Genomic DNA, 26,703 nt, shown 5'->3' on the forward strand with positions numbered 1-26,703 from the left:
ACCTTGGCATAGGCCCACTGAGGCACCCTCTTCCCCCACACTGTGCCAGAACATATTCTTATAGCTCTTCCTCTTTTTATGATCACAACACCCCCACTTCCGGTGGCCTCATGATCCTTATCATCCTAGACTCTTCTTCAACCATACCCCTGCATACTTCAGCTAACCTGATCCAGTTTACCTCTTACCCACAATCCACCATTCCAGCTTCAACCCAGACACTTATCTCTTCGCAGATACTAAGGTAAGCCCCCTCCCCATCCATCTTCATTGCCTCCAGACTCTATACTCTTAATTCCCATCAGAAGCCTTGATCCCATTGAAATGGCCCAAACTCTTCCGAAGTTGGTCAACAACTAAAGGATGAGGGCATGTGTACTGGGCATTTAGGAAAAGCCCCACTTGGGCTACGGGTTACCTCTATAGCACACGACACCCACAGGTGGGGGAGAAAATATCAGAATGCGCTTTCGAAGTAAGGCGAACTTCCAAAGAATGAGGATCTGTTCTCCAAAGAACTTAATAAACTGAGACATACAGCCAGCAGGGTGTGTGATCTGGAAACACACAAGGACAGGTGGACAGCTTGTTAGAGGTTACCACTGTGAAACAGCCTTCTGTAAAAACTCCAAAGCACCAGCAAGCATTAAGAGATAGTTGCTTCCACACAAAACGATCATCGGATGCTTTACATTTTTCTTTAAACTGGATTTCTCCAATGCATCAGCTCCCCTGACAGAATGAAGTTAGAAATTTAAGGACTATAAACACTTTGGATAAACACTTTGGATAGAAATGAAGAGGAAACAGCTGAATTTTATTTCTTAAACTGGGGGGGGGGGGCACCCACTAGGAAAAGAAGAAGAGGGTTGGGGGGGATGGTAGGAGGAGGTGACCAGGAGGTGGGCAGTGAGCAGGATATAAAGTGGAAAATATATATATGTGTAAAAATAAAATATAAAATATATGTGTATATGTATGTATGTATGTGTGTGTGTGTGTGTGTGTATGAATGACAACTGAACCAAAAAAAAAAAAAAAAAGAAAAGAAAAGAAAAGTTAGCTTCAGTGATTCAGTGTGCTTACTGTATAATCATGAAAACATGAGTTCAGATTACAACACCCATGCAACAGGCATCCCACAAATACCTGCAGCTCCTGACCCAGGGGATCCAAGCTTTCGTGTGTGTGTCTGTCTGTCTGTCTGTCACAGACACAGGTACATAGATACACATAAACGGGCCTTCAACACAAAACCACTGAGTATTGTACATGCTACAGCGACAAGCGAACAGTTTGAAGTTGGGTTTCAAAGGATGCAGGGACCAGGGGACTACCTTGCACAGCAAGGTATCTGCAGCAGTTACAGGCAAGGAGGGTACAACGGCCCCATGACTCCCTCTGGTAAACTTCAACTCTAACCAACTTCCTTGTAATGATAACTTCAGGGAGGCCCCCTCCCTGAGAGCTACCTTCTGGAAGGGACTTAAGAGTGTAAGCTTGAGAAATTGCACTCTGCCTCTGAAATCTGCTGACAGGGAAGCCTGGAAAAGTGACCCAATGTTTCCAGTCTTCTTTCTTAGTCTGTATAATGAGACCAGACCATGGGTTACCTCACCCAGCTTAAGGACAACCTGAGCCAAGACATGAGTGACTTACAGCTAGAACAGCCAATACATAGAAAATACCGGCGTCACTGGCAGACTAGAGGCTTCAAGTCAGAGGCCTGTGAGTACTTCAGAAAGCTACTTTGATACTTAGCTGTTGGCATTAAGAGTGTTCATCTGCCATACGAAAGGTGGGCCAGCCAAGTTCTGAAGGTGGGCAGCTCTCTAAAGTACACACTGAGTTTAATAGGCTGAGAGATGCGTGGAGCACCCACGCACTAAGCCAGCCCTGGGGCAGCCCCTGCACTCTGCCTCCACTAACTGTCCTCCATCTCCAAAGCTTCGACTAGACTACTTAGTGGAGGAATTTTCCTTTCAAAGCAACCTCCACCCTCCACCTGACACTCAATTCACCAGCCCCATGCTGCATACACAGCCACCCTCCTTCCCAAGCATGACCACTGTGACTCTTGGCCCATTTCCTCTCCATATGTCATTCAGTCACCAGGAGAGAGGACTCACGTTGAGCAAGACTGGTCAGATCTCTTCAGTCACTATCTTCTATCGAGACAAACAGCAGACAGACAAGAAGGCAGCCAGAGCACAACCCACTCCTCCCTACCTTCCTTCTGCCATCTTTAGGCCTTTGGCATACATTACACACAGGTCTGATGGGGCTTGGGCAAGTGTGTCCTAGAATAAATTATTTATCCCAAACTCTCGTCTCATGTATTTGTTCATTCATGGACGCACATACCCATTAACAAGAACTGTCTCCTAAGTGATTACTTTGTGCCAAAGCACTACGTATTCTAGTTTCTAGATTAAAGACACTCAGGCCCTGACTTCCGCAGCTAACTGGAGAGCAGCCCAAGTCAGAAAGCAAGTAGAGTAGAGCCTGGGGAGACAGCGTGGTGGGGAAGGACAGCAGCCATTGGGGGCAAATGAGAAAGCTTGGTTGCATTCTGGTAGATGGTGAAGGCTTCCTGATGGAAGTGACATCTAAGCATCAACATGATGAGTCAGGAGGGCACAGTCTTGGCAGAAGGAAGTGTGTCTATAAAGTTGCCTGGAGATGAGGGAATGCTAGTGCCTTGGGGCCCATATGTAGGCCTGTGCCAAGGAAGTGCTGAGATAGCCACCACAGGGTGTCCTCCTCTCTCCTGGAGATTAGTCACAGATCTCATACCCTTCTGCACCGTACCTGCTCAGAGCACAATGAGACCAGTGTTTCTCTTACTTTGCTTTACATGTCTCTATTTTCTGAGCCTGTTTCTCTCGGACTTTTACAAAGAACAATAAAAATTTCCCATTGTGAACATGTACACGATCTTCCATAAAAAGTGAATGCACTATGTAGCAGAGGATGGCCTAGTCAGCCATCAATGAGAGTCAGGTATCAATGAGAGGAGAGGCCCTTGGTCTTGTGAAGATCATATCCCCCAGTACAAGGGAACGCCAGGGCCAGGAAGCAGGAGTGGGTGGGTTGGGGAGTAGGGTGGGGGGAGGGTATAGGGGGCTTTGGGGATAGCATTTGAAATGTACATGAAGAAAATATCTAACAAAAAAGAAAAGAAAAAAAAAAAACCCGGAATGCACTCATGTCCTGGAAGCTCAGTCTCCATGGAGGACTGCTTCCTAAGACCCACTCCCTAGACACCAAAACCTGTGGCTGCTTGGTCTCTTATATAAAATGAAAAGAGTACTAGCATGTAACATACACAGTTCTTCCCCTATACTTTAAATCACCTCTAGATTACTGATATACCTAATACTCTATAAATGCTATGTAAAACACTTAGAGCACTTTTAGCAGAATAATGAGAACAAAACCTGTATGTGTTCAGTGCAGAAGTGTTGTTTGACTCTGGATACAGAATCACGAATACAGGGCTGGCTGTATATGACTTCTAGTGCTCTCATTTTGCCCAAGCCCATTCTGTGTTACACACAGAAGCGTTGCCCTTCCCCCACTCCCCATGCTTCACCTTGCCCTTAGGCCATACATGCGTTAAGGACTATATGTTCATTCATATTGTTGTCTTCATAGATATGTGTATATATATTCATAGAAAATACTAGCATGTAATGCCACAGTTCTTCCCATATACTTTAAATCACCTCTAGGTTACTGATCTATCTAATATCCTATAAATGCTACATGATTCAATGTAAGCACTGTTTGCAGAATAATGAGGGAAAAAATCCTGTGTGGATTCCGTACAAATATGTTGCCTGTGCTTGGATCTCTGAGGGAAGTACTGTGCCTCCTAGAAAATACATAATATGTATATTATGTTTTTGCTGGGGACTGTGATGGTTCAACAAAGTCTGGTCATAGTAGGTATAGTTTTCTGCCCTTGCTAAAAAACAGACCTAGTAGGACTTTTCTGTTGTTGTCTTATGCTCTGATTTATTATTCATAATGGCTATTTACTATGTGAATATTCTGGCTCTCTATTGCGTAAACACTGCAAAATTACACACACACACACACACACACACACACACACACACTCTTCTGGTGTTTTCATATCTAAAGGGCAGATCCCAGCAGTGCGGCTGCTGAAACAAAAGAAGCATTTATTTTTAATTGTTGGCATGCTGGTTTTTGATAAAGACTGTGGCACTGAGGCACATTTGTATCTTCAGCCTATATAAGTATCTTTCTACCACATCTGTGAGTCTGACAGGTCTGTTAATAAGCTAGTTGTCTTTAATGGGGCAAAGCCAAGTGCAAGTATCTTTTCTCTTTTTTCCCCCCTTTGCCTATGGGGTGAGGAAGCTAAGAACATTCAGGTCAAATGTTGGCCACCATCCCCTGGGTTTGGTGATAGCAGAGTAACTTCATTCAGAAGAAAAGGGGCTGACAGTGTCCCAATCAATAAATTCTCCAAATCCTTCTGATCATCGTATGCCCCTTGCCAACCGTCTCTCAACCCTATCACAGGAGCAGGAAATCTGCATGCTCCATCCCCTGGACTCCCAGGCCACCTAGTCTCTTGTTAAGTTCTGCATATGGGGAGCCATGAATTCAGCCATGAAGACCGGAGGAAAGGTGGATGTCCTTCATGTTACAGCTGCTTCATTCTCCAGCAGCAGGGAGCACTTCTCACACTAGCTGCCAGCCTCTCTCAGCACAAGTCGGACCATATATTTAAACAGTACCAGGCTCAGTGGAACACAGCGTCCCTCGGAGATACTGGCACAGACAATGCAAGGCCCCTCCTTCCTGCTTCCTGGGCTCTGAGCCTGATGTCACTCCTCCTTGTGCCCTGGCCCTAAATATGGCAAGCAGCATCCAAGGTAAGGCCTGTGGCCCTGGTATTTACAGCCTTGTGCAATCCCCTCTTCCTCTCGAGGAACTTGCTTCTAACAAAGAGACTGTGGCTATATACAGGCCTTTCACGTCTACGATTAGGTTACAGCGTTCTGACTTTATTGTGCTAGCACTCTCTTTTTGCTGACTTTGATGAAGCAAACTGCCAAGCTAGATAGCCCCACATGGTTGAGAGCTGAGGGCAAACACTAATAGAGGCCTTCAGTGTAGCATCCCTTAAGAAACTTGCTCCTGTGGGTGCTCATACGAGCTTAGAAAAACAGGTTCTTGCCTAGTTGAACCTTGTGCCGTGTCTCCAACCCTGGCTGGAGCCCTGAAATCTCTCACAGCAGACCCGAGATCTTGGATTCAGATAAGCCATGACTGGAGTCCTCTCCACAGAAACCATGGAACCATACACATGCACTTCTAGAAGCTTCTAATCTTGGGAGATTTGGTAGGCAGCAATAGCTTGCTAATGCGAGGTAGCATCCGTTGTCTGAGATACCGAATGCATAGGGTTACTCTGTTCTCTGACTGCTCCTTCAGCCTCTTGAATTCGTTTTAAATACCCAACACACTCTTGTTTTGCTGATAACATCTTACTTATTACTTTTCTTTTTCCTCTATGGCCAAATGACATTAAAAAAAAAAAAATCAGTCTCATTTAAATAATTTGCTCTTGACCCATGAGCATGTCTGTGTCCTCTTATCCACATCTTTTTTTTTTTAATAATGGCTTTCAAGGTCATGTTTTTTTTTTAATTAGGTATTTTCCTCATTTACATTTCCAATGCTATCCCAAAAGTCCCCCATATCCTCCCCCCCACTCCCCTACCCACCCATTCCCACTTTTTGGCCCTGGCGTTCCCCTGTACTGGGGCATATAAAGTTTGCAAGTCCAATGGGCCTCTCTTTCCAGTGATGGCCGACTAGGCCATCTTTTGATACATATGCAGCTAGAGTCAAGAGCTCAGGGGTACTGGTTAGTTCATATTGTTGTTCCACCTATAGGGTTGCAGATCCCTTTAGCTCCTTGGGTACTTTCTCTAGCTCCTCCATTGGGGGCCCTGTGATCCATCCAATAGCTGACTGTGAGCATCCACTTCTGTGTTTGCTAGGCCCCGGCATAGTCTCACAAGAGACAGCTATATCTGGGTCCTTTCTTGTCCACATCTTAAGTAGGGCAGAGAGTGAACACTGGCTTTGCCACAGTCCTGGGTTTAGATTCTGCCTGTCTCCCAAAGCAAGTCACTAAACCATTTATTGATAAGCTTCAATTGCTTTAACTAGAAAACAAAGATTAATAAAACAACCTTCTCCTGTTAATCTTACTTTTAAGTATTGATACATTAGCATAATGTCTAACTCATAGGCTATGCTAAGAAAGTAGGACCATGCCCCACCTCCAGCCAACAGGTCTGGAATTAGCACCCCTTCTTTTCTACATAGGCAAATGCTTTAGTGACCATCTCCTGTCCTGGGACGGTTTGAATGAAAACAATCCCCACAGGCAATATTGGAGGCCTTGTCGGATGAAATGTCACTGGAGGTGGGCTTTGGGGTTTCAGGAGCTCAGCTGTCTCTTCAGGTCCAGTGTCTCTCTATCTTCCAGATGCCTGCTGATCCAGATGTAGAACTGTTGGCTCTTTCTCCAGCACCATGGCCGCCTGGTGCTGCCATACTTCCTGCCATGATGATAATGGACTAAACTTCTGAACTCTAAGTCAGCCCCAATTAAATGTTTCCTTTTATGAGAGTTGCTGTGGTTATGGTGTCTCTTCACTGCAATAAAACCCTAACTAAGTAATGTCCCAAGACACCGTCTATAAACTCATGCATTATTTCTTTACAAAGGGAGTCCTAAGCTTCACTGAAATATCTTGTGCCCAGCCACAGAACAGGGAGAAAGGAGAAATAGTAGATTCGTGTTCTTAGACCCTTTTATATCTTCTGACTACCCACTGTGTGGCCAGATTTCCTGTTGATATTAAACAGAGATGCTAGTATAAATGCAAAGGATGCAATAAAAATTCCGAATAAAACGTCAGAAATAACATAGCTAAGAAATATTCCGTCTGCCCTTCAAACTCTACATCCTTATGCTTGGCTTTACATTAGCAGACACAATCAAAAGCATCCGCCCTCCTCAGAGTCCAGCATGAGCGGCCCAGCATATGTGGCTCTGTGCATGGTTACAGAAGGCATATTGTTTAAGATCATTTACCTTATGTTTTAAATGAACCCAAAATGCTTATATCAAACCCAATTCTATCAAAGGCAGAATTCTGCATGAGGCTGAAGCATAATTTCTTTATCATTTAAAAATGAACCCATAATGACTATCCCCAGACACATGAGAGAACAGCCAGCCTCACCTTCATCTCTGGATACATATAGCGGTGAATAGAAGGCAACCAGTAGACAGGTGGCAAGCTGCCACCCCTCCCGGGGCCAGCGTGGAGCACCCCTTTCTTGTCTTCATAGAATGCAGCCAGATGAGAGTAATGTCCTGGCATCTCCAGCTGGTGTCTGTGTAACACACATGCACAGTGAGCAGCTCTGCCCAGCATAACTACGTATCTCTACCAAAAGGGCTAAAGGCCCAGATGCACTCAGAACACCTGCACCTGGAGGTTACCTTCAAGTCTCCATTACTGTTAGAGAATAGCTTTATGCAAAGCTCAAACACAAGGTCTGAAATTCAACGGCACCATGTGATGCACATTTAGAAGGAACAGGCCATGTCTAGTGTCTAATTCTTGAGCAATCTATGCTGCAGATCACATGTAACTTCTCAAAGCACTGTTTATATTGTGAGAAGAGATAACTCAGAAAACCACACTCCATGCCAACAGTTGCTTTGCTTTATGTAGAATGTGAGCATGCATGTTCTGTTACAATAGAACTGAGAGAATCTGAGCCCTCAATGTCTCAAAGGGAAGAGGGGGTCAGTTATGACTGAAGGTCACTGAGGGCTCATACTTCCACATCAGCTAAATGAATCCGAATCTCCCCTCCCCTATTCCACCCCTGTCTCAGCCTCTACTCAGGCTGAGAGCCTTGTCAACCAACCCTCAGATCAAGACAATGACACTTAGGTCCTAGACCACTTGGGCGACGCAGAATGATGCCACCGGGTCAACGCTTTATGTTGCATAGGAACATTAGAGGTTGATTTTGTTCCTTGTCCAAAGATGCTGGACTCTTGGTACCAAAGAAGATGGCTGTATTTGGATGGATCGTAGGACACAATTAGGTTAAAGAAAGGTCTTTTGAGGGAGCCTGGATTCTATGTGACTTAAAAAGGGGAAATTACACATGCACACACAAAGGCGTGGGGTAGACACGTGAGGATGATTGCAGACAATGGGATGATGCAGATGCCCAGGAACCCAGAGCCAGCCAGCAAAGCACGGAGCCAGGAGAGACGGGGGAAGCGGCCCTGCTGACACTGACACCTTGACTTTTGACTCTTTAAGTCTCTGGAACTATGAGACAGTAAGTTTCTTTTGTCTAAATAAAGATACTGCTACCCAGTCCCAGCAAGGTAATATAAGGATGAATAAAAAGCTCCGATCCCTTCTGAACCCTGGTGTATTTTCTCAGAGCCTTCCAGTGACCACCACACAATGAAAAAGAAACTTCAGAGAAGACACATCCCTGACTGTGGCTGAAACAACACTGATAAGTAATATCCCCGCTCCTCCCTCCCACCAACATGCCATGAATCCTTCCTTCTCCAAGTTGGAATGCAAGCTGCTCAGAGTCAAGATTTCCACTGAAAAGGTAGTAGTAGCTGGTTTCAGTCACTGCCAGCCCAGAGTGGCTTCCAGCACCCACAACAAGACGATGGCAGGAGACTATGCGGACAAGTTTGTATTAAAAGCAGAAACACAACATCATCACTGTACTTAAAAAGATACTATTAGTTGTGTGTAGGTGACAGTGCACATCTATAATCCAAGCACTTGGGAAGCTGCGGCAGGAGAATCATGAAGTCAAGGTCAGCATGGACTATACATAGGACCCTGCCTCTACCCCAAGAAAATTTCAGAAAATAATTACTAAAAATAAGGGCCTCTTTCTAATTTTAGGGGTCTGAAAAGCTTTGATTCAGGAGGCAGCCATGTGATAAACAAGCCTTCAGGTGCTTAGAGCAACTGCCGGTGCTCTCAGAAATGCTGCTGGGCTGGACAAGAAAGCCTGATGGCTTACAGTCTGGCTGGCTGTTCTGAGAAGGCAGTGGGTTGCAGGTACTCTTCAGGGAAATGTGTCAAGCTTGATGCATAGGTGAAGTTCAAAGGTTAGGATCCATTTTCCCTTAAAAGCCCACTGAGAATTTCTACATTGTCTTTAAAAAGGTAACATTTAAATAACTCACTCCGCTACTCAGTTGTGGGCCTTTACTTTTTGACTACACTCAACACCATATCTGGACCAAGATTCTACAGAAAACGTCAGAACTATGAGTCTTTTAGACAAAAAGCTAGAGACAGAGCCGGCTCTTCCACTAAGCCCGACAACCTGAGTTTGATCCCTGATCCCACTCCCACACACAGAGGAGATAGATGTGTGATGTAAAGAGAAAACAACTAATTCAGAACTCTGTCCTTTGAGCCACTGCTTGGTAGGACAGGATAACAATAACAGACAGTGCAGAAGAGAACATGAACTCGGAGGCATAAATAGAAACTCACAGCTCAGCCATGACTGTTACCCAACTGTTGAGGGAGCCTGGGTTTAAACACATGGTAGATTTTGTAACAGATGAAGCCACACCACCAAGAAAAAACAAAGGGTCTGAGGGCAACAGAGTACTAGAAGACAAGATGTTTTTCAGAGATGGATATGATGAGGTTATCAGTAAGGGCAGGTAAACTCAAACTTCACAAGCCAGTCATGTCAACTGAGCAATAGTCCAGTGGGGAATAAATGACTCAGTGAATGCTGCAGATGTGAAGCCTCCGCTGTGTGAACCAGATCGGAGAGTCCCCTGTAGAGCCAGCCACTCTGGGGTTCTCTTGAAGCCCACAGTCCCCTGCGCTGATCTGCCTACGGAATGTGTGCAGAAGTAGTGTCTTTAAGTTGAGGTTTCCGCTTCCATCTCTCTCCTTACTGGTTGCAATGTCATATGATGAAGGTGAGTCACCGTCCACCATCATGCTGGGAGATGGGTGACACGGAGGGCCCTTGCTCCAGTCACCACCCACACTGGAACATTTCTCTCCATCTGGTCTCAAACCCTGTGCTAGAAAGCTGGAATTCTGACTTGTTCCAACTGCTGTACCTTGGGATCTCTTCTCTGTTATAGGAACTTAGTTTCTAGTTTAGCTAAAGCAGACACTGATACCCAGAAAATGAGTTACTGTGGAATCAAAAACCACAGTGTTGAGGCTTAGAAGCTGGGGAAAAAAAAAAAAAAAGAGTAAGGAAAACGAGAAGTAGTGTGTGTGTTTGGGGAGGTGGGGGAGGAGCAGCTCATTTCTGTTACAATCCACCAATTTAGATCTCATGAGGCTGGGAAAGCCAACTTCTCTGTACCCAAAAGCAGTTAAGACTCTTGCTCACTCCAAAGTATTCTTGGGTAGACAGGGAGTCAGAATAAAATGTAAGATACAGGGAGAACTAAGGAAAGAAGGATGGGCAAAGGATATGGACCAGATTAGATCCCATCAGCTTTAACTATGACCAGGTGGCTAGAGAGGTGGCTCAGGGGTTAAGAGGAATCACTGTACAATCAATCATGAGGACTGCAGCCCACATCCTACTATCCACATAAAAAGTTTGGCATCCTACACAATTGCAAATTAAAAGGCAAGCCTGGGCTACAAAGCAAGACAGTAACTCAAAATGAATGAATGAATGAATGAATGAATGAATGAATGAGATGCATAGGGTTTATATATAGTATCAGTGCCAAGTACATACACACACTCTCTTATATATGTTGTATGTGTGACATACAAGGTCTTGCTATGTTGCTACTAATGTAAGCTAAAAGGCTTTTATTTCCTGGGCTAAAGCACCACCATGCCCAGTTGTCAAGGATATTTTATCAAAACACACAAATATATGTATCAGAAAACAGACTAACATTTTAACAATGCTTCTAGGAGTAGAGAAAAAATCCCCAGCACTGTTTGAAGTTTAATTAGGTTACCTGCATAATGAAATATATATGTAAATATAAAAAGTAACAATTTTTCTGCTTCTGTTACATATTATCCTACTACTCCAAAAAAAAATGATATGTATAAAACAATATTTAAAGTCTGCCTGCCTACCTGGGGGGAAAATCATAAGGATAGCAGCCAACTGAGTGCAAACAAAGATGTTCATGTCTGATTAAAACGTGATGAGAGTATTAATAAAAACTGAAAGTAAATATCTTCCCCAGCCTTCATTATAGGATGAAGAGCTATTTTATAATACATTTGCTGAAAGAAAGGAGGGTCACCTGAGGCTTGGCCCAGAGCCACTGATGCTGTAGGAAGACAGCTGTGGCCCTGGCCCACAGTCCCCATCTCCAGGGACTCACAGCACAGGCACCAGGTAACAAATCCCGCTGCTGCCCGAAACATATAGAAGCCACTCACAGACGCCACTTACCGAACCTGGTTCTCCAAAAAGTGCATGTAGCGGTAGAGCAGGGTGTAGGATGGAGAGAGGATGCCCACAGACTTCATCCGAGCGCCTCGCTCCAGCTCGCTCTCCACAGGCATGTTGGCAAAGCAGGCCAGGCCAAAGAAGGGACCCTTCCGAAAATAGCTGAAACAGACCAAATATGCACTGCGGCTCTAATTTAGGGAAGATGACTTTTTTTCTTTTTTTTTTTGCTTTTTTTGCTTTTTTCCTTTGCAATGCAATCTCATCCCAAACGACCATGTTCAGAGCTCCAAAGCTGGGTCATAAAAGAAGCCATTCAGTCTCCCAAAGAGTGGCCACGGCTCCAAGACTCTAGAATGTGCCATCCCAGAGTGAAGGGGGGGTGGTGTAGAGTTAGCTTAAAGTCTCTAAGTCTCTACAAGCATGCAGTTCAAATGCCCACAGCCAGAGACTGTGGTATCCTCTCTGGCACAACTAACAGCTTCAATGGGAGAACCAGAACCAGGGTTGACCTTCTGGCTCCTTTGGGACTCAGTCTGTTTTCTCTCACAAATCCCAATTCTCTCAGTTCCTTGGCTTCTGACAGCTCCAATGCAGCTGACATTTCACTTCTTTCTCCCTTTCATGCTTGAATCAGCCTTGGTTTCAGGCCAATGCAGAGATTAAAGCTACAAATTATTCTCAAAGCATATCCATTGGCTTCTTACAAAATTCAGCAAGCACCATTTACAGGTCACTAAAACTGGCCTGCTTAAAGCTAGTATTTAACCCACACTAAAACCAAACCTCCCTGAGGTTTGCTCAGTAATAGCTCAGTTGTATGAGCATGGAATATTGGGACCCCACTGAGAACTCCAGAGCTGGAGCCCTTCTTGCTGGGAAGCTGGATAAACACACAGAAGACTTACATATACCATCTGAAGACACCTCTCGATAACATGCTCGGGAGAACATAGGAGAGACGGGATCGAGTGGCACCAGATAGGCTCAGAAGTACTCACATGAAATCAGACTGAACTTTATGGGACCCGCTGGCCATAGACTTGAACTCAACACCTTCAAGGTCAATATCTTGAGGTAAGCACCATTCTACCATGTTTCCTGTAGGAACAGGGGGATCAAGTTAACAGAAACAAAAACCACTCAGAGAGAAGAGCATAGCCCAGCATACATCGGTACTCAGAAATGTGCTGTTCCTCACACTGATCAAGAACTACTGAGATGCTCAGATGAACTACACCAGAGGACCAGGAGGGGGCAGTAGAAGGACCTCATCCCAGCTTCAGATTCAGTATCCTTTGAGCAGCTCCCTTCTGGTCACCCCCAAATCTTCCTCTCATGGCTTCATCTCTCCAAGTAGATTTATTTATTTATTTATTTAAACCTTAAGCTCCCATTTCTTCATCCTATACTGTTACCTCAATCTCTTGAGATTCTATTTTTAATCTTACCATCCAAATAGCCACTAATGTCTGACCAAATATATATATATATACACACACACACATATATATATACATATACATACATACATATACATATGTATATATATATGTGTGTGTATGTGTATATATATATATATGTATGTATTTACGTATGTTTGTGTGTGTGTATATATATATTATATATTCGTCATTATCACTGACCTCTTTGTGTTATTTGCTAATTCCTCAAAACTCCTCTTTCTCTTGACTTCCTTGAGAGGATGTAATTCTGGCTCTTCTCCTACTCTGTGCAGTGTAGCTCATCCCTCTCCTCACATGTGGCCATCCTCAAGAACCAACTATCAGCCTTCACCTCAGGAATTCTGGGACTCATTCACTCCTGAACTGATTTCTGGGTTTCTAAGCTTGGTGTTGGAAACATGACCAGAGGGAGATGAGAGTCTAAAGCTAACAGGATGACAGAGATGAAGACCAGCAGTTGCAGCTCAGTAAGGTGACTTCTATGACAGAAGGTAGGAGAGGCTGTAGAACCATCAACAATGAGTGTGCCTGAGACAGAGGGGAGGAGAGCACTGCACAGTTAGCTATAGGTGGGCCCAATATCCTAGAAATCTCTTCTGTTTTGTGCATATTCAAATGTTTCCAAAGTGAAAGACTAAGTAACTTGCGAGATTTCATTTTTGAGCAAATGTATTAGCACGCCAAGTCCCAGTTTTCTAGGCATTAAAACCATCAACAACTATCTTAGCCACCACCACTTTCAGATCATTGTATGGGACATCAGAGAAAACATGGTCCTGTCTTATGTCACTGCAGACAGCGAAGAGGATCACCCGGTCCCACACTCAACAACCTAAAGCACTTTCAAGTATTCTATTTTGGAGAAAAAAAGAATCACAAATCTAACTAACTAATGAATTCACTGAAACAAACAAACAAAAAACATGAAAAAAAATTAAAGTTCCATAAAATAAAAAGGCTAAAATGACATTTTGTTACTTTGGTTAAAGATAAGAAAACATGTTCACAAAGAATGTGAAACTAAGTTTCCTATACATCAAGGCCCCCCGTTCCTGCATTTTCTCCCTTGATATGCATGTACATCCATCCAAAATTCAAGGGATCTAACCTATAGGCTGGTGCACACTAGACACACCTGAGCTACATCCATCCCAGGCTCTATCCCCCACTCCTAATGCACTCACCTAACACTAACCCATAGCCACTTATAGCCTGAGGAAATTGAACTTACCTAAACTTCGTACTGAAGCCTAGCATTAAGTATAAATTATACAACACACCCAGTTTTCCCAGAGAGCATTCCTGTATAGGAAGCAACGGAAGGTCAAGAGGCAGACATAAGACACACACATAAGAGAACCTCCTGAGAGACCAATAAACTCAGCCTCTGATGAGTAATCGTGGTCCTGAAGAAGTTTGGTCTTTTTGACATTTTATAAAAGCAAGGATGTCTTCTGCTTATTATTATCACCTACAATGCTAATGATGGGTCCGTGTGTCACTTCTATCATTTAGATGTAGCACGATGTCTACTTCGCTACTGGTGCCCATTTAGGTCAGTGCTCACTAAAAGCTATGGCAACTAGCATTGCGGTAAGCAATTTGTTATCTGTTATCTGGTAAGTGCCTGGGCTGAGTTTTGATGGCCCTTCCCTGAGTAGGCTGAACTGCACTGCTCAGAATTCCCTTCCATGCATGGTTCCAATTGAAAGCTGAAAGTGGCTATGAAGGGATAACATCTGGAAGGTTGGTGTTGGAGCACCAGGCACTGTTGCTATCCTCACCTTCTGGGATGAGAACAGCAGCCCAGCCTTTCATCACAGTGACAGAAACTCTAAGACAATTGCCTTGAGTTTCCTAAGTTAGGTGTTTTCTCTTCCATAAAGAACATCAACTTCTCTTATAGGACACCCACACCACTAACACTGGAGACCAACTGACCAAGTATGGTGGGTGGTCCATGCCTTTTAACTTAACTCTTGGGAGTCAAAGGCAGGCAAGTTTGACTTTGAGGTCAAGTTTCAGGCCAAAGCAGGGCTATGTAGTGAGACACCATCTCAGAAGAAAAGGACAAAACAAACCTGGGAACGGTCACACTCACCCAGGTCCCTATCCACTCCCAGGAGTCCCCTCTGCCTCCTTCCCAAGATCACTGTCCTCCTTTTACATCCATCTACCCATGGATTCCAAGCTCCATGGACCGGCTAAGTAGTCCTCACAGCACATTACATAAGTTCTAGTGTCTGCAGCAATCCTTGCATGGCTGTCCTAGCCGTTGTTCCCCTGTCTGAATCTTGACTAACACGATTCCCACACGTTCCTGTTACTTCACTGCAAACCAAGGAATCTTTAGGCAAATATGAACAGGGCTTCTTTAAAAAATGTAAAGTATGTGAGACACTTTTATGGCTAAATTTCCTTAGGTGAAACAAAGACTATATCTATATCTATCTATCTATCTATCTATCTATCTATCTATCTATCTATCTATCTATATATATATATACACATACATATATATATATATATATATATACACACACACACACACACACATACATACATACACATATTGTAGGACTTCATGGAGCATTTAGTATGCCATGTTGCAATAATGAATCTCAGAGAGATCAACACTGTTTTCCAAAATCATTCCGACACTGCCTCTGAGTTTTGTTGTTTTCTGTTTGGGACAGGGTCTTATACTCTAGCCTAAGCTGACCAGACACTCACTGCCCAATCCTTCACCCTCAGCCCAAGAGCTAGAGTTATGGGAGTGGGTCAATATGCCTGGTGCAATAGTTCTATTTTTGAGGAGCAGTTTTGGAGAAGGCCTCATTGGTGTTTTTAGACATGGTGGTATAACAGATACTGCAAGCTGCCCCTCAATATCCATTCTTAAAACCTGCCCTTTTTAGCTTGGTACATGACCTCCCAATGACGGCTGTTCCTCCATCCTTCCTGCATGTAGGTGTGGGATCCAGACAGAAGTGAGGCACATAGCTACCGAAATGGACCTGAAAGGGAAGGGACACACTGCACTTTTCTCTGTCATGCTACCTAACACTGGACGGAGGTGATGTCATGATCTGAGGAACAACGACTCTATAAACCAACAAGACCCCAGGTCTCTGATGGCCCCACTGATCTGAACTCATATTTGTCTTTAGGCAAGCTATTACACACATGAAAAGGGAAGGGATTCTATCTTGACTACAGTGTAGCTACTGGATACCTGGTATTTATGACCAAGTTCATGTTCTACTTACTACAGCTGAAATAGAGGATAAAGTCCCCATTCTTCAGCCTCGTTCTCAAAACCCTCCTCACTGTAGCTCTGTGCCTCACCAACGCTCATCACTCATCGTAAGGATGCTGAGAGAAGGAGAGGGTGTCCTGTCTGCTGCACCCTTTCCTTTTAGGAAGCAAGCCCTTCTGGGTTCGGAGCCAGGCACCTCAGAACAGGTAGGTGAGTCATAGACAGGACTGGGGCTTCAGAACACCCTGCTGGGCGAAGTTCATTTTCTGCTGATACCCTCCTTGAAGAAAAACCAGGCATAGGCTCCACAGAACCTATCACGCTTTAGATGCCTAACCTCGCCCCCCCCCCCCAAACACACACATACACACTCCCCAGGACTCTGTAAGTCTCTGAACGATGGGAGAGGGGGAATTTTGTTTGATTTTTTTTTTTTTTTTTTTTTTTTTTTTTTTTTTTTTTTGCTCACATCCCAACATAGCTCGGTGCCTAGGACAAGAGAGGAAGGGCAGTAAAACCAAAACAAACTGGACAATCGTTTTTCTTAGGAACAAGCATGTCTTTATTCAGCTCATTGATGAATCAGTGGTAATTACCCGAGGCGTGGGAATGACACTCTGCCTATACAGGGAAGCTGCCTTATTCTGAGGAAGCATATTCTTAATTATTTAGGAGTGAGATTCAAGCATCATTGCAACTTATTTTCAAAGAGTTCGGGGCGGGGGGAGGCTTGGCGGGGGGAGAGGTATATCTAAATCCATATGATATCAACGCCATTTACAATGTCTGTTTAGCGAGGGCCAAGGCAGCTGATTAGGGAACAATCTAGACACAGATATTTGTACATTTTCTATTACAGATTCAATGAAACCCCAATTTTTAAAAAGCAACCCAGCTTGTCATTTAATAAATAATGGCAAATTAATTCTAAAGTTGAGCAGACCGGGATGGCTCAGTGGATAAAGGTGCTTAATTCACATCTCTGAAATTATGAATGAAACCCAACCTTACTTAAGTTGTGTGTGCCAGATATTTTACTATGGTGATGAAAAGGACCGAGTAACTTGGTAACTTGATAGCAGAGAATTTCACATGATTTCGACCATGAGAAATGCCAGACAATGCAGAACCTTCCAAACTCAAGCCATGAAGAAATGTACAGTGTTCATTCTTCAGCGTCTGCCTGTTGTGTGGAGCTGCCGCTGCCCCTGCTGGTATTACAACTTCCCCTCAGATCTCATGTAGCTCTTGGCCTAGTTCACTAGAACCCACCAGATCAGACCACCACCATTTACCTCCTTAGGCAACCTGCTAGGAGGAGTATATCCTTACTTAGCATTTCTGTATTTCTTACCCACCTCACAGCCTGACGACTGTCCTACTGTTCCTGCTGGCTTCCTCCCTCCTCCTTCCCCCCTCTCTCACTGTGTTGCTGACATTTTTGAGGGGTGTGTCCTCCTCTCACTCTTTTCATGAAATTAATTTACACTGCATGATATTTCCTAGCAGAAGTTTCTGGAACATGTCACTTCATATTACAGAGGAATTGACTGTATGAGAATGAAGCCAATATGACAAAATGTCAACAGATGGGGACTCTACAGGAAGGATAAACAAGTTCTCCCTCTGCGATTCTTTCATTTCTCGACCCCTTCCCCAAGGTTTAACCAATCTCATTACAAATCAGGGAAACAAATGAAATGCTTGAGATTTGCATATATACCTATATATGTGTATTGTATAGATAGATGTGTATGTATATATTAACATATATGAGGGAAGCATAAAGGACTTTATAAAAACCTCCAGTAATTGAGAAAAGAAACCACACCTGAGGTGGGACAGGGGAATATTATGATTTGAGGTAATCTTTTTATAAAAGTATTCTGAATTAAGGAATAACTTCTATATGGAATTTGTAGTTTAAAGAAAAAAAGGTTCTGTAGAAATAGAAATCCTTAAGGGAAATTATTTAATGCCAGAAAAACTTGACATGTAGTACTCCTACCTATCCCACGCTCGGAATACATACCCCACTCTCAAATTCACCAAACATCTTTCCTCTATTGAAAAAAGAACAGTGTGGCAGCCTGGAAGGAATCCAGCAAGCAGGGACCTTATAAAAGAGCCTCATCGCTGGCACATGCCTTTCCCTTCAGCTTGGTTTCCTTCCAGCTCTGTATCCTCCCAGCTCTTAGGCCACACCTTGGGTCTATCACAGGGCCCGGAAGGTCCTGCCTGGCCCCTCCTGCATAGACAGCTTAGGAGAAGGATTTCATATGGTCACCTAAGGAACAAATGAGGTGATCTGAAATGTGTACATTCAGCTGGTCTGGTCATTCAGTAAATATTGGTAGAGTCTAACTTGGCAGCACAATGCCCAGTGCTGAGCTCATGCAAAGGTAAACATACTCCCATTCAAGGGAACTGGAGCGACAAATAATTGGGCTAGCAGCTTATGTTCCTAGGGAAAGCGTGTAGGGCTGTGGATGCACACGTTGTTCTGAACTCTGCCATTCCCCCCTCCCCTGACTCTAAGGTGAGCCCAGGGGCTCTTCTGAGAGCCTCCCAAGCTGATGTTTTCAAAACTCTTGAGGGAGGGTTTCTATCCCAAGCTAAGGATACTTAAGAGAATCCTATGGTAGCAAGTACAGTAGAGTACTTGCTTAGCCCATGTGAAACCCTGGGTTCAATTCCAAGTACCATGAAAATAAGCAAAGCCTGTAAGACAGGGTCTCCCATCTATATAGGGCTACCCGTCTCCCAAGTACTCTGCTTAAATGTGAAATAACTTTACCCAGTGTGTACTGGTGTCTACAGAGCACAGTCCATATCCACGCCAAACTGGCTGGCCCATCTCAAAGCCTTTGAAGTAGAGAAAAGAACAATCCTGACCCCAACCTCTTAGAAGTTAGAAATTTGGTTCCCCCTTCTTTTGGGTGGCTCCAGTCAAGTACTTCCTCTTGAGGCTTCCTGTACTGGATATTGAGTGGCATCCTCTTAGCAAGACTGTAAGGGTGGGTGGGGCTATAAACATCCCCTGAGACTTGTACATTGGTTTTGTATCTTTTCTCTCAGCCACCTCCTGTTAGTACTTACACTTGGGACTCTAGCTTCAGCTAGGAGATAACACGGAATTCTGACTCAGGTAGGCGCTGGATGTAGTGGCTCACACCTGTAATCCCAGCACTCAAGAGGCTAAGGGTAGGAGTCTGAGACCAACCTGGGTTATATAGAGAGCTCCAGGTCATCCTGAGTTAGAGTGACAGATCCTGCCTCAAAATAACAAACAAAAACCAAACAAATGACAACAACAACCCAATAATAAAGGCAAGAAGCAGGAGCCAACTGTTGGTTGCAACAACACATTACTTGAATATAATAATGTTTTTTAAACAAGCCACTAAATCCATGGGATAGAAGAACCATCAAAGAGTGTTTTGGTCCAGTCCCTGTCCAGCCATTACCAATCGACTTCAGGTCTTCAGTATTTTGATGAAATCTTACATAGCCCTAAATGAGAACACAACCAAAGCATGAGGCAGACACAGAATGGAGAGTTCTGAATCAGGGAGAAATTAATCCTGGTAACTTCAAGGCAGCCATATGTCAGCCCATGGCTGAATGCCAGTGCACCAATTTTACATAGGAAGGAAAAGAAAAAAACACACTTCTGGTTACCAGGCCACTCTCACACACACTCGCATGCACTTCACAGCCCCACACATTTGCTTTTCTCTCGTGTAAACTGTTGCAGGGGCCAGAGGCATGCTCCTAAACACCATGGTACAGGTCCTGAGACCCCAGAAGCACACAGTAAGTGGGTAGGCATTAAAACCACCACCCTTACTTTCCTCTTTGTAGATTTTTCAAGAGAAGAAACTAAATTCCCAACAGATGGCCACATACTTGCAGCTTGAAACCACAGAGCAGGTGAATCACCAGCGGCCCAGGAAAGATTCAGCCAGTGTGGCATTAATCAATAACCACAATTGTGTTCTAATCAGCCACTGACAGGTGATGCAAAACACCGAAAGGACAGCGAGTGTGAACCCTCCTGGGACTTCCCTCTTACCTATCAGAACTGGTTTTCCCTTTCCTGCTCTGTGAGCTGGTGACTCTCAGGGCGACTGTCTATTTCCAGAGTTTCCATTGGCTTTCCACTGTCAAGCCCCTCCCATTTCTGAAAGGAGTCAGATGGGCTGGGCAGCACTCCAAGTTATGATTGGGTGCCAGACCTAGCCCTAATCTCATTATACCTTTCCACCTGCTCTGCTTGTATTTCCATGACAGACAGGGAGTCTATAAGGTTTAGAATGAAAACTGGTATGAGTGATTTTTTTAAATTAATTTATTTATTATTTTTGAGATAGGTTGCAATGCAGCCCAGCATAGCCTTGAATTCTAGGATTGTCATGCATGGGCCACACCTGGCTGCTATGTGTGACTGATTGCAAATATTCCCATTTGACAGATGCATCATTCACACAGGTGAAGAGATATTTGCATAATGTGGGTAAGAGCTACAGGTGGCAAGAGAACAGGTGATTCAACAGTAGCCTGGAAAGAAACATCTGGAAAACCCCACCAGGTGATGCTCTTTCCCCTTCTGAGCAACCCCAGACACACAGACACACACAGACACACACACACAGACACACAGACACACACACATACACAGACACACACACACACACACACACACACACACACACACACAGAGCTCAGGAAAATGCCCACAAATGCCCACAAAATAACAGCTGCCTAAAGTAACTCTCATAAAGAGAAGGTCTAAAGTAGGCAGATTCACAGGATGCCAGGCAGGAATTGAGGGGTAAAACTTCATCGGCATCTATTACTCTGGGGTGACAGCCCTGCCAGCCCAAGTGTGAGCATACCTTTCTCAAAGAAGCAGAGAAAAGGAAATTTTACTAGAAAGTCTAAGAACAGATTTAAAGTCGGGTCTGAAATCATAGAACACACACACAGAGCGAGCAATATTCTGGCTGCCAACCTCTTCTACCCAGCGTGCCAACTTAGCATCTGTGACTGGTTTCAATAGCAGCTTTGTAGCCCAGATGGCCAGCACCACCACCCTACAGCTAGTTCTCGGCTCCAGATAGAGACTCTGTGTGTGTGTGTGTGTGTGTGTGTGTGTATTTGCATGTGCCTTACCTTGAACCTGACGCCCTTGATCTTCCTGCCATTTGTACGCCAACCAACCAACCATAACTTTCCAGCAATAAGTCAGGAATCCAGAGAAAACTATCACGTCTGTCCTTTCCTGTCTGATTTTTCAGACAGATGCCCCCAAAAGCTTCCCAACACGTATGTTTAAAAGTGTGAACGAATTTCTCTCCTCCTTCCCGCCCTAAAACAGGAACTCACATTGTCCCAGGGATCCGCTCCACTCTCCTATTCCTTCTGTGATGGTTAATTTTGTCTCTTAGCATCACTGGATTTCCAGTCATCTAAGAAACACAGCCCTGGGGGTGGGGGTGTCTTTCGGGGTGTTCCTGCAAAGGTTTGACTGAGGAGGGGAAGCCCACTCAGAAGGTGGGGGTCATCATCCCATGAGTCCTGGACTGAGTAAGAAGGGGAAAGCAGGCGGGGTGTCAGCTTCCTGTGCGTGTGATGTCACTATCACCTCATGCTCTCATCAGCACGTCTTCCCTGTCACGTCTGACTGAATCTCCTCAAACCACAAGCCAAACCCTTCCTTCTGTGAGTTGCTCTTGTCAGACAGACAGACAGACAAGCCACAGCTATGGGTTCTCTCCTCCCATTCCGTGTGTGTGTGTGTGTGTGTGAGATGTCCCTACACACTGACTTGTAGATATGCCCAAGGTAACCCATATCGGGTGAGAGGACACACGAAATCCACTGCCTGGGTGGTGACTGGGTTGATTTAGCTCCTAAAAATGAAAAGTGAGGACAGAGGACAGGAAGGACATGGGGAAGTGATGTCAGGGCAGAGGAAGAACCCGAAACAAAACCCTCACACCTATGAAGTTAAGGTGACTCGTTCTGATTTGTGTACAGCAGCCTTATCTACTTGACTACTTCTGGTAATGCAGGCTGAGGAACCTGCCTGGTGGCCCAGTATTAATTAGGAACACGTGGCAGATGGGACTCAGGAAAGTAGAGAAGACCCTAGATTAAGATGAGAAGACAATACTGGTCACGGTGATGGCGCCAGCTTGCAGGACAACAGCAGGCCTCACGATCCTTTCTCAACTGGCCACCCTCAACCACCATACACAGGGGCAAGGCAGTCCTCTTTCCTTTGTCCTGGGGCGGAGGTGTGTGACTTCACACAGTCCTTGGCTACTTCTAAGAGATGTGCTATAAAACTTTATTTTACACAGGAACTCCCAGTATATTTCACAGGATGAGAGGAGCCATATAGAAGGCTGGCATAGCTTAGAGGAAAAGAGGTGGGCAGGAAACAGCTGCTTTCTCCACCAAAACTAAACCAAGTTAACAATGCTCACCCAAGTGCACACACCTTCCTCTCTGCAGATCCCCAAGGGAAGTGACCAGGCAATGTGAGGGGCCAAGGTTCAGGCAGTGGAGTGTGCTAGAAAGATATTGGTTAAGCTGGCTCATTATTTCCAAAATATGTAACCATCCTTGGTGCCTTTCCTCATAAGCAAACTAGGTATAAAATAATCAGCAAATTGCAGAGTGGTTAGAATGAAATCAGAGTAAAATGCTTGCACAAATGTCACAGTATTAGTAACAGCTCTTGCCTTTTCATAGTAACCTTAGTATAAAAACCAACCCCCCTCTCTGTCTCTGTCTCTGTCTCTGTCTCTGTCTGTCTGTTGGTCTGTCTGTGTCTGTGTCTGTCCCCCCTCCTCCCCCCTCACACACAGACAGTATAAACCAGAAAGCCAGTCACCAGCTGTGAATGGAAAGATATGGGAGCCCCTACAAGGGCCTCAATCTCCGTAATCAATGAGAGTAATGGATCGATAATCCATTTTATCAGCTCTACCTGTGACTAGTGTGAGATTTCCTTCCCCCCTCCTTTCCCTAGACTCTATCACCAGACAGCTACCATTATGCAGTCAGAAAGCCATTAATGTCTCGTTCCCAGTTCTGAACCTCGGGTGACTCTCAAGCTTGCCTCGATTTACCTGAGCACAAATCCTGACTGTATGAGTCAGGGCAGTATGTGTGATGACCATTAATAAGCACGGAGGGGGCCAATACTGAGTTTCCTATCAGGAAACTCGGGCTTCCCTTAGTTTGAATGTTCTGGTTGTGATGCAAATTTAATTCGATATGGCAGGTTAAAGTCAGAAAAGTTTGAAAGACTGTGGGATAAGGCAACAAGTAGACGGGATGGGGGTGGGGGCTGAGTTCTTCCCACAAGTCCTGCCGCTAGGAATAGGGCATTCGCCTTTGTAAGGAGCCTGTTTGCTGGCTCAGAATCGTTGACCATGGTTAAGCCACCCACCCTAGAAGCCACCAGCATCCATCATCTCTGAAGTACCTGGCACATAATCCTATTTCTTCTTCCTAGCCCATCCATCCTCTCAGGGTTGGAAGACTGGCTGGGAACTTCCAGAAGGAAGAAAACCATCCTTCCCTCACAAACACCAGCTCCTCACGCTAGCAGCTCAAAGGAGAAATCGAGGAAGAAGCATCCGAGCATTCCTCTTCCTCAAATAAGCAGCTGGGGGATTCCAATGCCTTAAGCTGGAGCCCACAGCCATTCGTTCACTTTTATCCCCTCGCGGAACCGCCTACTGTTGCAACGCACTCCCCACCCCGGAGTGGGTGGCTAGGGTAGAGACGGTGTGACACAGCCAGTGAGTCTTCCCAGAAAGGCAGCCTGCCAGCGAAAGCTTCTCCAGCCCCATCCCCTAACGCTCTCACGTTAATTCCTAAAAATGAAGCCTTCGGAGAAAGTGAACTAGGCGGCTGGGAAAGTTACGGCGCAGGGAGCAATCCGGAGCAAGGGCAGGCGCAGAGCAGGGTCGTTCTGAACCCTCGTGGGAGGCGACGTACGCGGGAGGGGGGGGGGTGTCTTCCTCTCGGCGTCTATAAGAACCTTTCAGCCCAGCAGGAAAACAGAGAAAACAAAAGCCAATGTGCCCGCTGCCGCAAACCAATCCTCCCGCACTGAAGCGGAGCAAATAGGAGAGCGGCGACTAGGCGGCGGAGCGGAGCTGAGAGCGGCGGCGGGACGGAGCAGGGGGCGGAACAAAGCCCCCGGGATCCCTCGGCTCCAGTCTGGAGACACAGCGCCCCCGTGCCCCGGGACCCCCGGGCAGGGAGGGATGCAGGTGTGTGGGTGCGAGTGCGTGCGCAGCGAGTCCCTCCCCCGCGCCCCCGAAACCCAGTGTGCAGTCTCCCCCACCGCCCCCCCCCAATCCTTCCATCCCTAAGTGGCTCTCACCGGAGCGAGGATCGAAGGTGACCACGAACACGGCCACCACCTGGTCCTCCTCTACGTCGCCTAGCTCTAGGCGCCCCGGCTGCAGCAGCACTTCGGGGGGAGCTGGCTCGTCGGGTTCCCGCCTTCGGGGCGCCTCCGCGGCCACTCGGCCCTCCCCACTGCCGCCCCGGACCCATCCTCCAGCTTGCAGCGCGGGGTCCTGCGGCACAGAGACCGCGGGGCCCTCGGCCCAGCGCAGCAGCGGCGCCGCGTCTCCCTGCTCCACCATGGCGAGGCGAGGCGGAGCCGGGGCGCGAGGGGCGGGGCAGGCTGCGGGCACTCCCCTCCGGGCCTGCCCGCCCTGCCGCTTTCTGCGGTGCGGAGGCTCTCTGGGTGCCCGCTGGGCTTGGCCACACCTGCCCCTGCTCGGACACCAGCGCACTTGCTTGGTCCCGGAGCTCTGGAAGGTGGCCCGCACGGGTTCAGCGCCCCGTGGCCTGGTCCGGGCTTCAGCTCTGCATCTCTGTATGTGGGTGCTCTTGATCCATAGTGTAGGGTGCAGGACGCGCATCCCTTAGTCTGTCACCTGCGCGTGGGTTGAAGAGCCTTCCCAACTAGGATTCCACTGTGAATTTTTGAACGTCACCATTATGGAGCGGAGCACATATATTATATAATCCCGAGAGCTTGGTGAAAACTGCCTCCAAGTCAGGAAGTGAAGCAGAGGACATCCCAAGTGTTTCAAATACACACACAAATCAAGATCAAAAGGACTGTAAGGTTGCCATTGGGCATTTAACTTTATTTATATAACAGGCTGGTCGAGATAGTGATCATTAATTTATTTCCTTGCATATATGCAGTTTGGAGATATTAAGCTGGAGGGCTGGGGTGGGGGTGGGGGGCATTCTACATTAAAATAAGCAGGAAAAAGTGAGTAGGAAAGCAGCCCTTAAGCCTGTCTGTGGCTTTGGTAAGTAAGGATTGCCAATGAATTCCCTCTGAATATTTACAAATAAAAATTTGAATTTCTCAGTTCTTGGAAGGGGGTAAATCTGGTGACTAACTTAGAGGTATGCATAAGAAATATCCATTAAAATTATGAAAAAAATAAGATAGCAAGAGACAATTATTTTTAGATAGAATTCACCTCATGTTTCTGACAAGGACTTGGTAAAATTTTTGTGTTACCTGTTAACTCCAGGGACTTTGTGAAGCCCAGGTCTCCCTGCTTTGATCCTGTTCCCAAGAGGATCATCAATGACTGCCTACCCACAGCTGCTGCTAGTTCCAAATATGTGACTCACGCCTTAACAGTAAAACGTTTTACCAAAAAGTAGTGATTGCTGTCATCATCATTAGTTAGTTCACCCTAACCCCCATCCCCTAAAGACATGTTAAGTGACTACCTCACTCAATTAATGGAGTAATTACTGAAATGGGAGTCTGGGGAATGTACAGTCCAAGCCAGGGCTAGGGCACAATCCAGTTTAAATTCAAGGGCACATCTGCTTGAGTTTTGCACAAACTCTGAAGGCCAGACAACAAAGCCCACTACTTCAGAAACTGAGGCACAGCCAAAGCTGAAGTTGAGAAGTACAAGATTCTATTTTTAGATACAAAACTCGGTTGATAGATAATCCTTAACCACTTTCCAAAGTCACCGGTTTTAGGGCAAATGGGTTGGTCGGTTCTTTCTTTTCTTTTTCTTTCTTCCTTCCTTCCTTCCTTCCTTTCTCTTTTTTAATAGTTGTGTTGTTTGTTTTTGGTGTTTTTCTTCTTGTTTTTGTTTTGTTTTGTTTGAGGCACTTTCTCTATGTAGTCCTGGCTGTCCTGGGACTCTCTCTATAGACCAGGCTAGCCTGGAACTCAGAGATCCTCCTGCCTTTGCCTCCCAAATGCTGGGATTAAAGGTGTGGGCACCATCACCGTCCGGCTGGTATTTTTCTTTCTTACTTGAGAAAAATACTTTCCTGGGTTGTTGTTGTTGTTGTTGTTGTTGTTGTTGTTTGGCAATGTCTACCTCTCCCACCACCCCCTAATTTAATGTCCTA

At 45.4% G+C, this 26,703-nt stretch overlaps 2 protein-coding genes across 3 annotated transcripts in view; one reads left to right on the forward strand and one right to left on the reverse strand.

Moving 5' to 3' along the window:
• Dennd11 (DENN domain containing 11) overlaps window positions 1-24,948 on the reverse strand; it is a 34,761-nt gene extending 9,813 nt beyond the window's left edge. Inside the window, exons 1-5 of the mRNA NM_001356375.1 lie at window positions 24,671-24,948; window positions 12,537-12,636; window positions 11,539-11,697; window positions 7,305-7,458; window positions 419-557 (exon numbers count right to left, since the gene is read on the reverse strand). Of these exons, the coding sequence (NP_001343304.1) occupies window positions 419-557; window positions 7,305-7,458; window positions 11,539-11,697; window positions 12,537-12,636; window positions 24,671-24,938 (820 nt within the window). The 5' untranslated portion in view covers window positions 24,939-24,948. The remainder of the gene's footprint in view (window positions 1-418; window positions 558-7,304; window positions 7,459-11,538; window positions 11,698-12,536; window positions 12,637-24,670) is intronic.
• The window catches only part of Wee2 (WEE1 homolog 2 (S. pombe)), a 31,570-nt gene continuing 28,925 nt past the window's right edge, over window positions 24,059-26,703 (forward strand). For both annotated transcript variants that reach the window (XM_006506326.4, XM_006506327.4), the window contains exon 1: window positions 24,059-24,557. Coding sequence is in view for 1 of the 2 variants with exons in the window: in XM_006506327.4 (XP_006506390.1) it covers window positions 24,552-24,557 (6 nt within the window). In the remaining variant the exon portion in view is untranslated. The remainder of the gene's footprint in view (window positions 24,558-26,703) is intronic.

The sequence above is a fragment of the Mus musculus genome, chromosome 6 (assembly GCF_000001635.26).
Source record: "Mus musculus strain C57BL/6J chromosome 6, GRCm38.p6 C57BL/6J".
Lineage (NCBI taxonomy): Eukaryota > Metazoa > Chordata > Mammalia > Rodentia > Muridae > Mus > Mus musculus.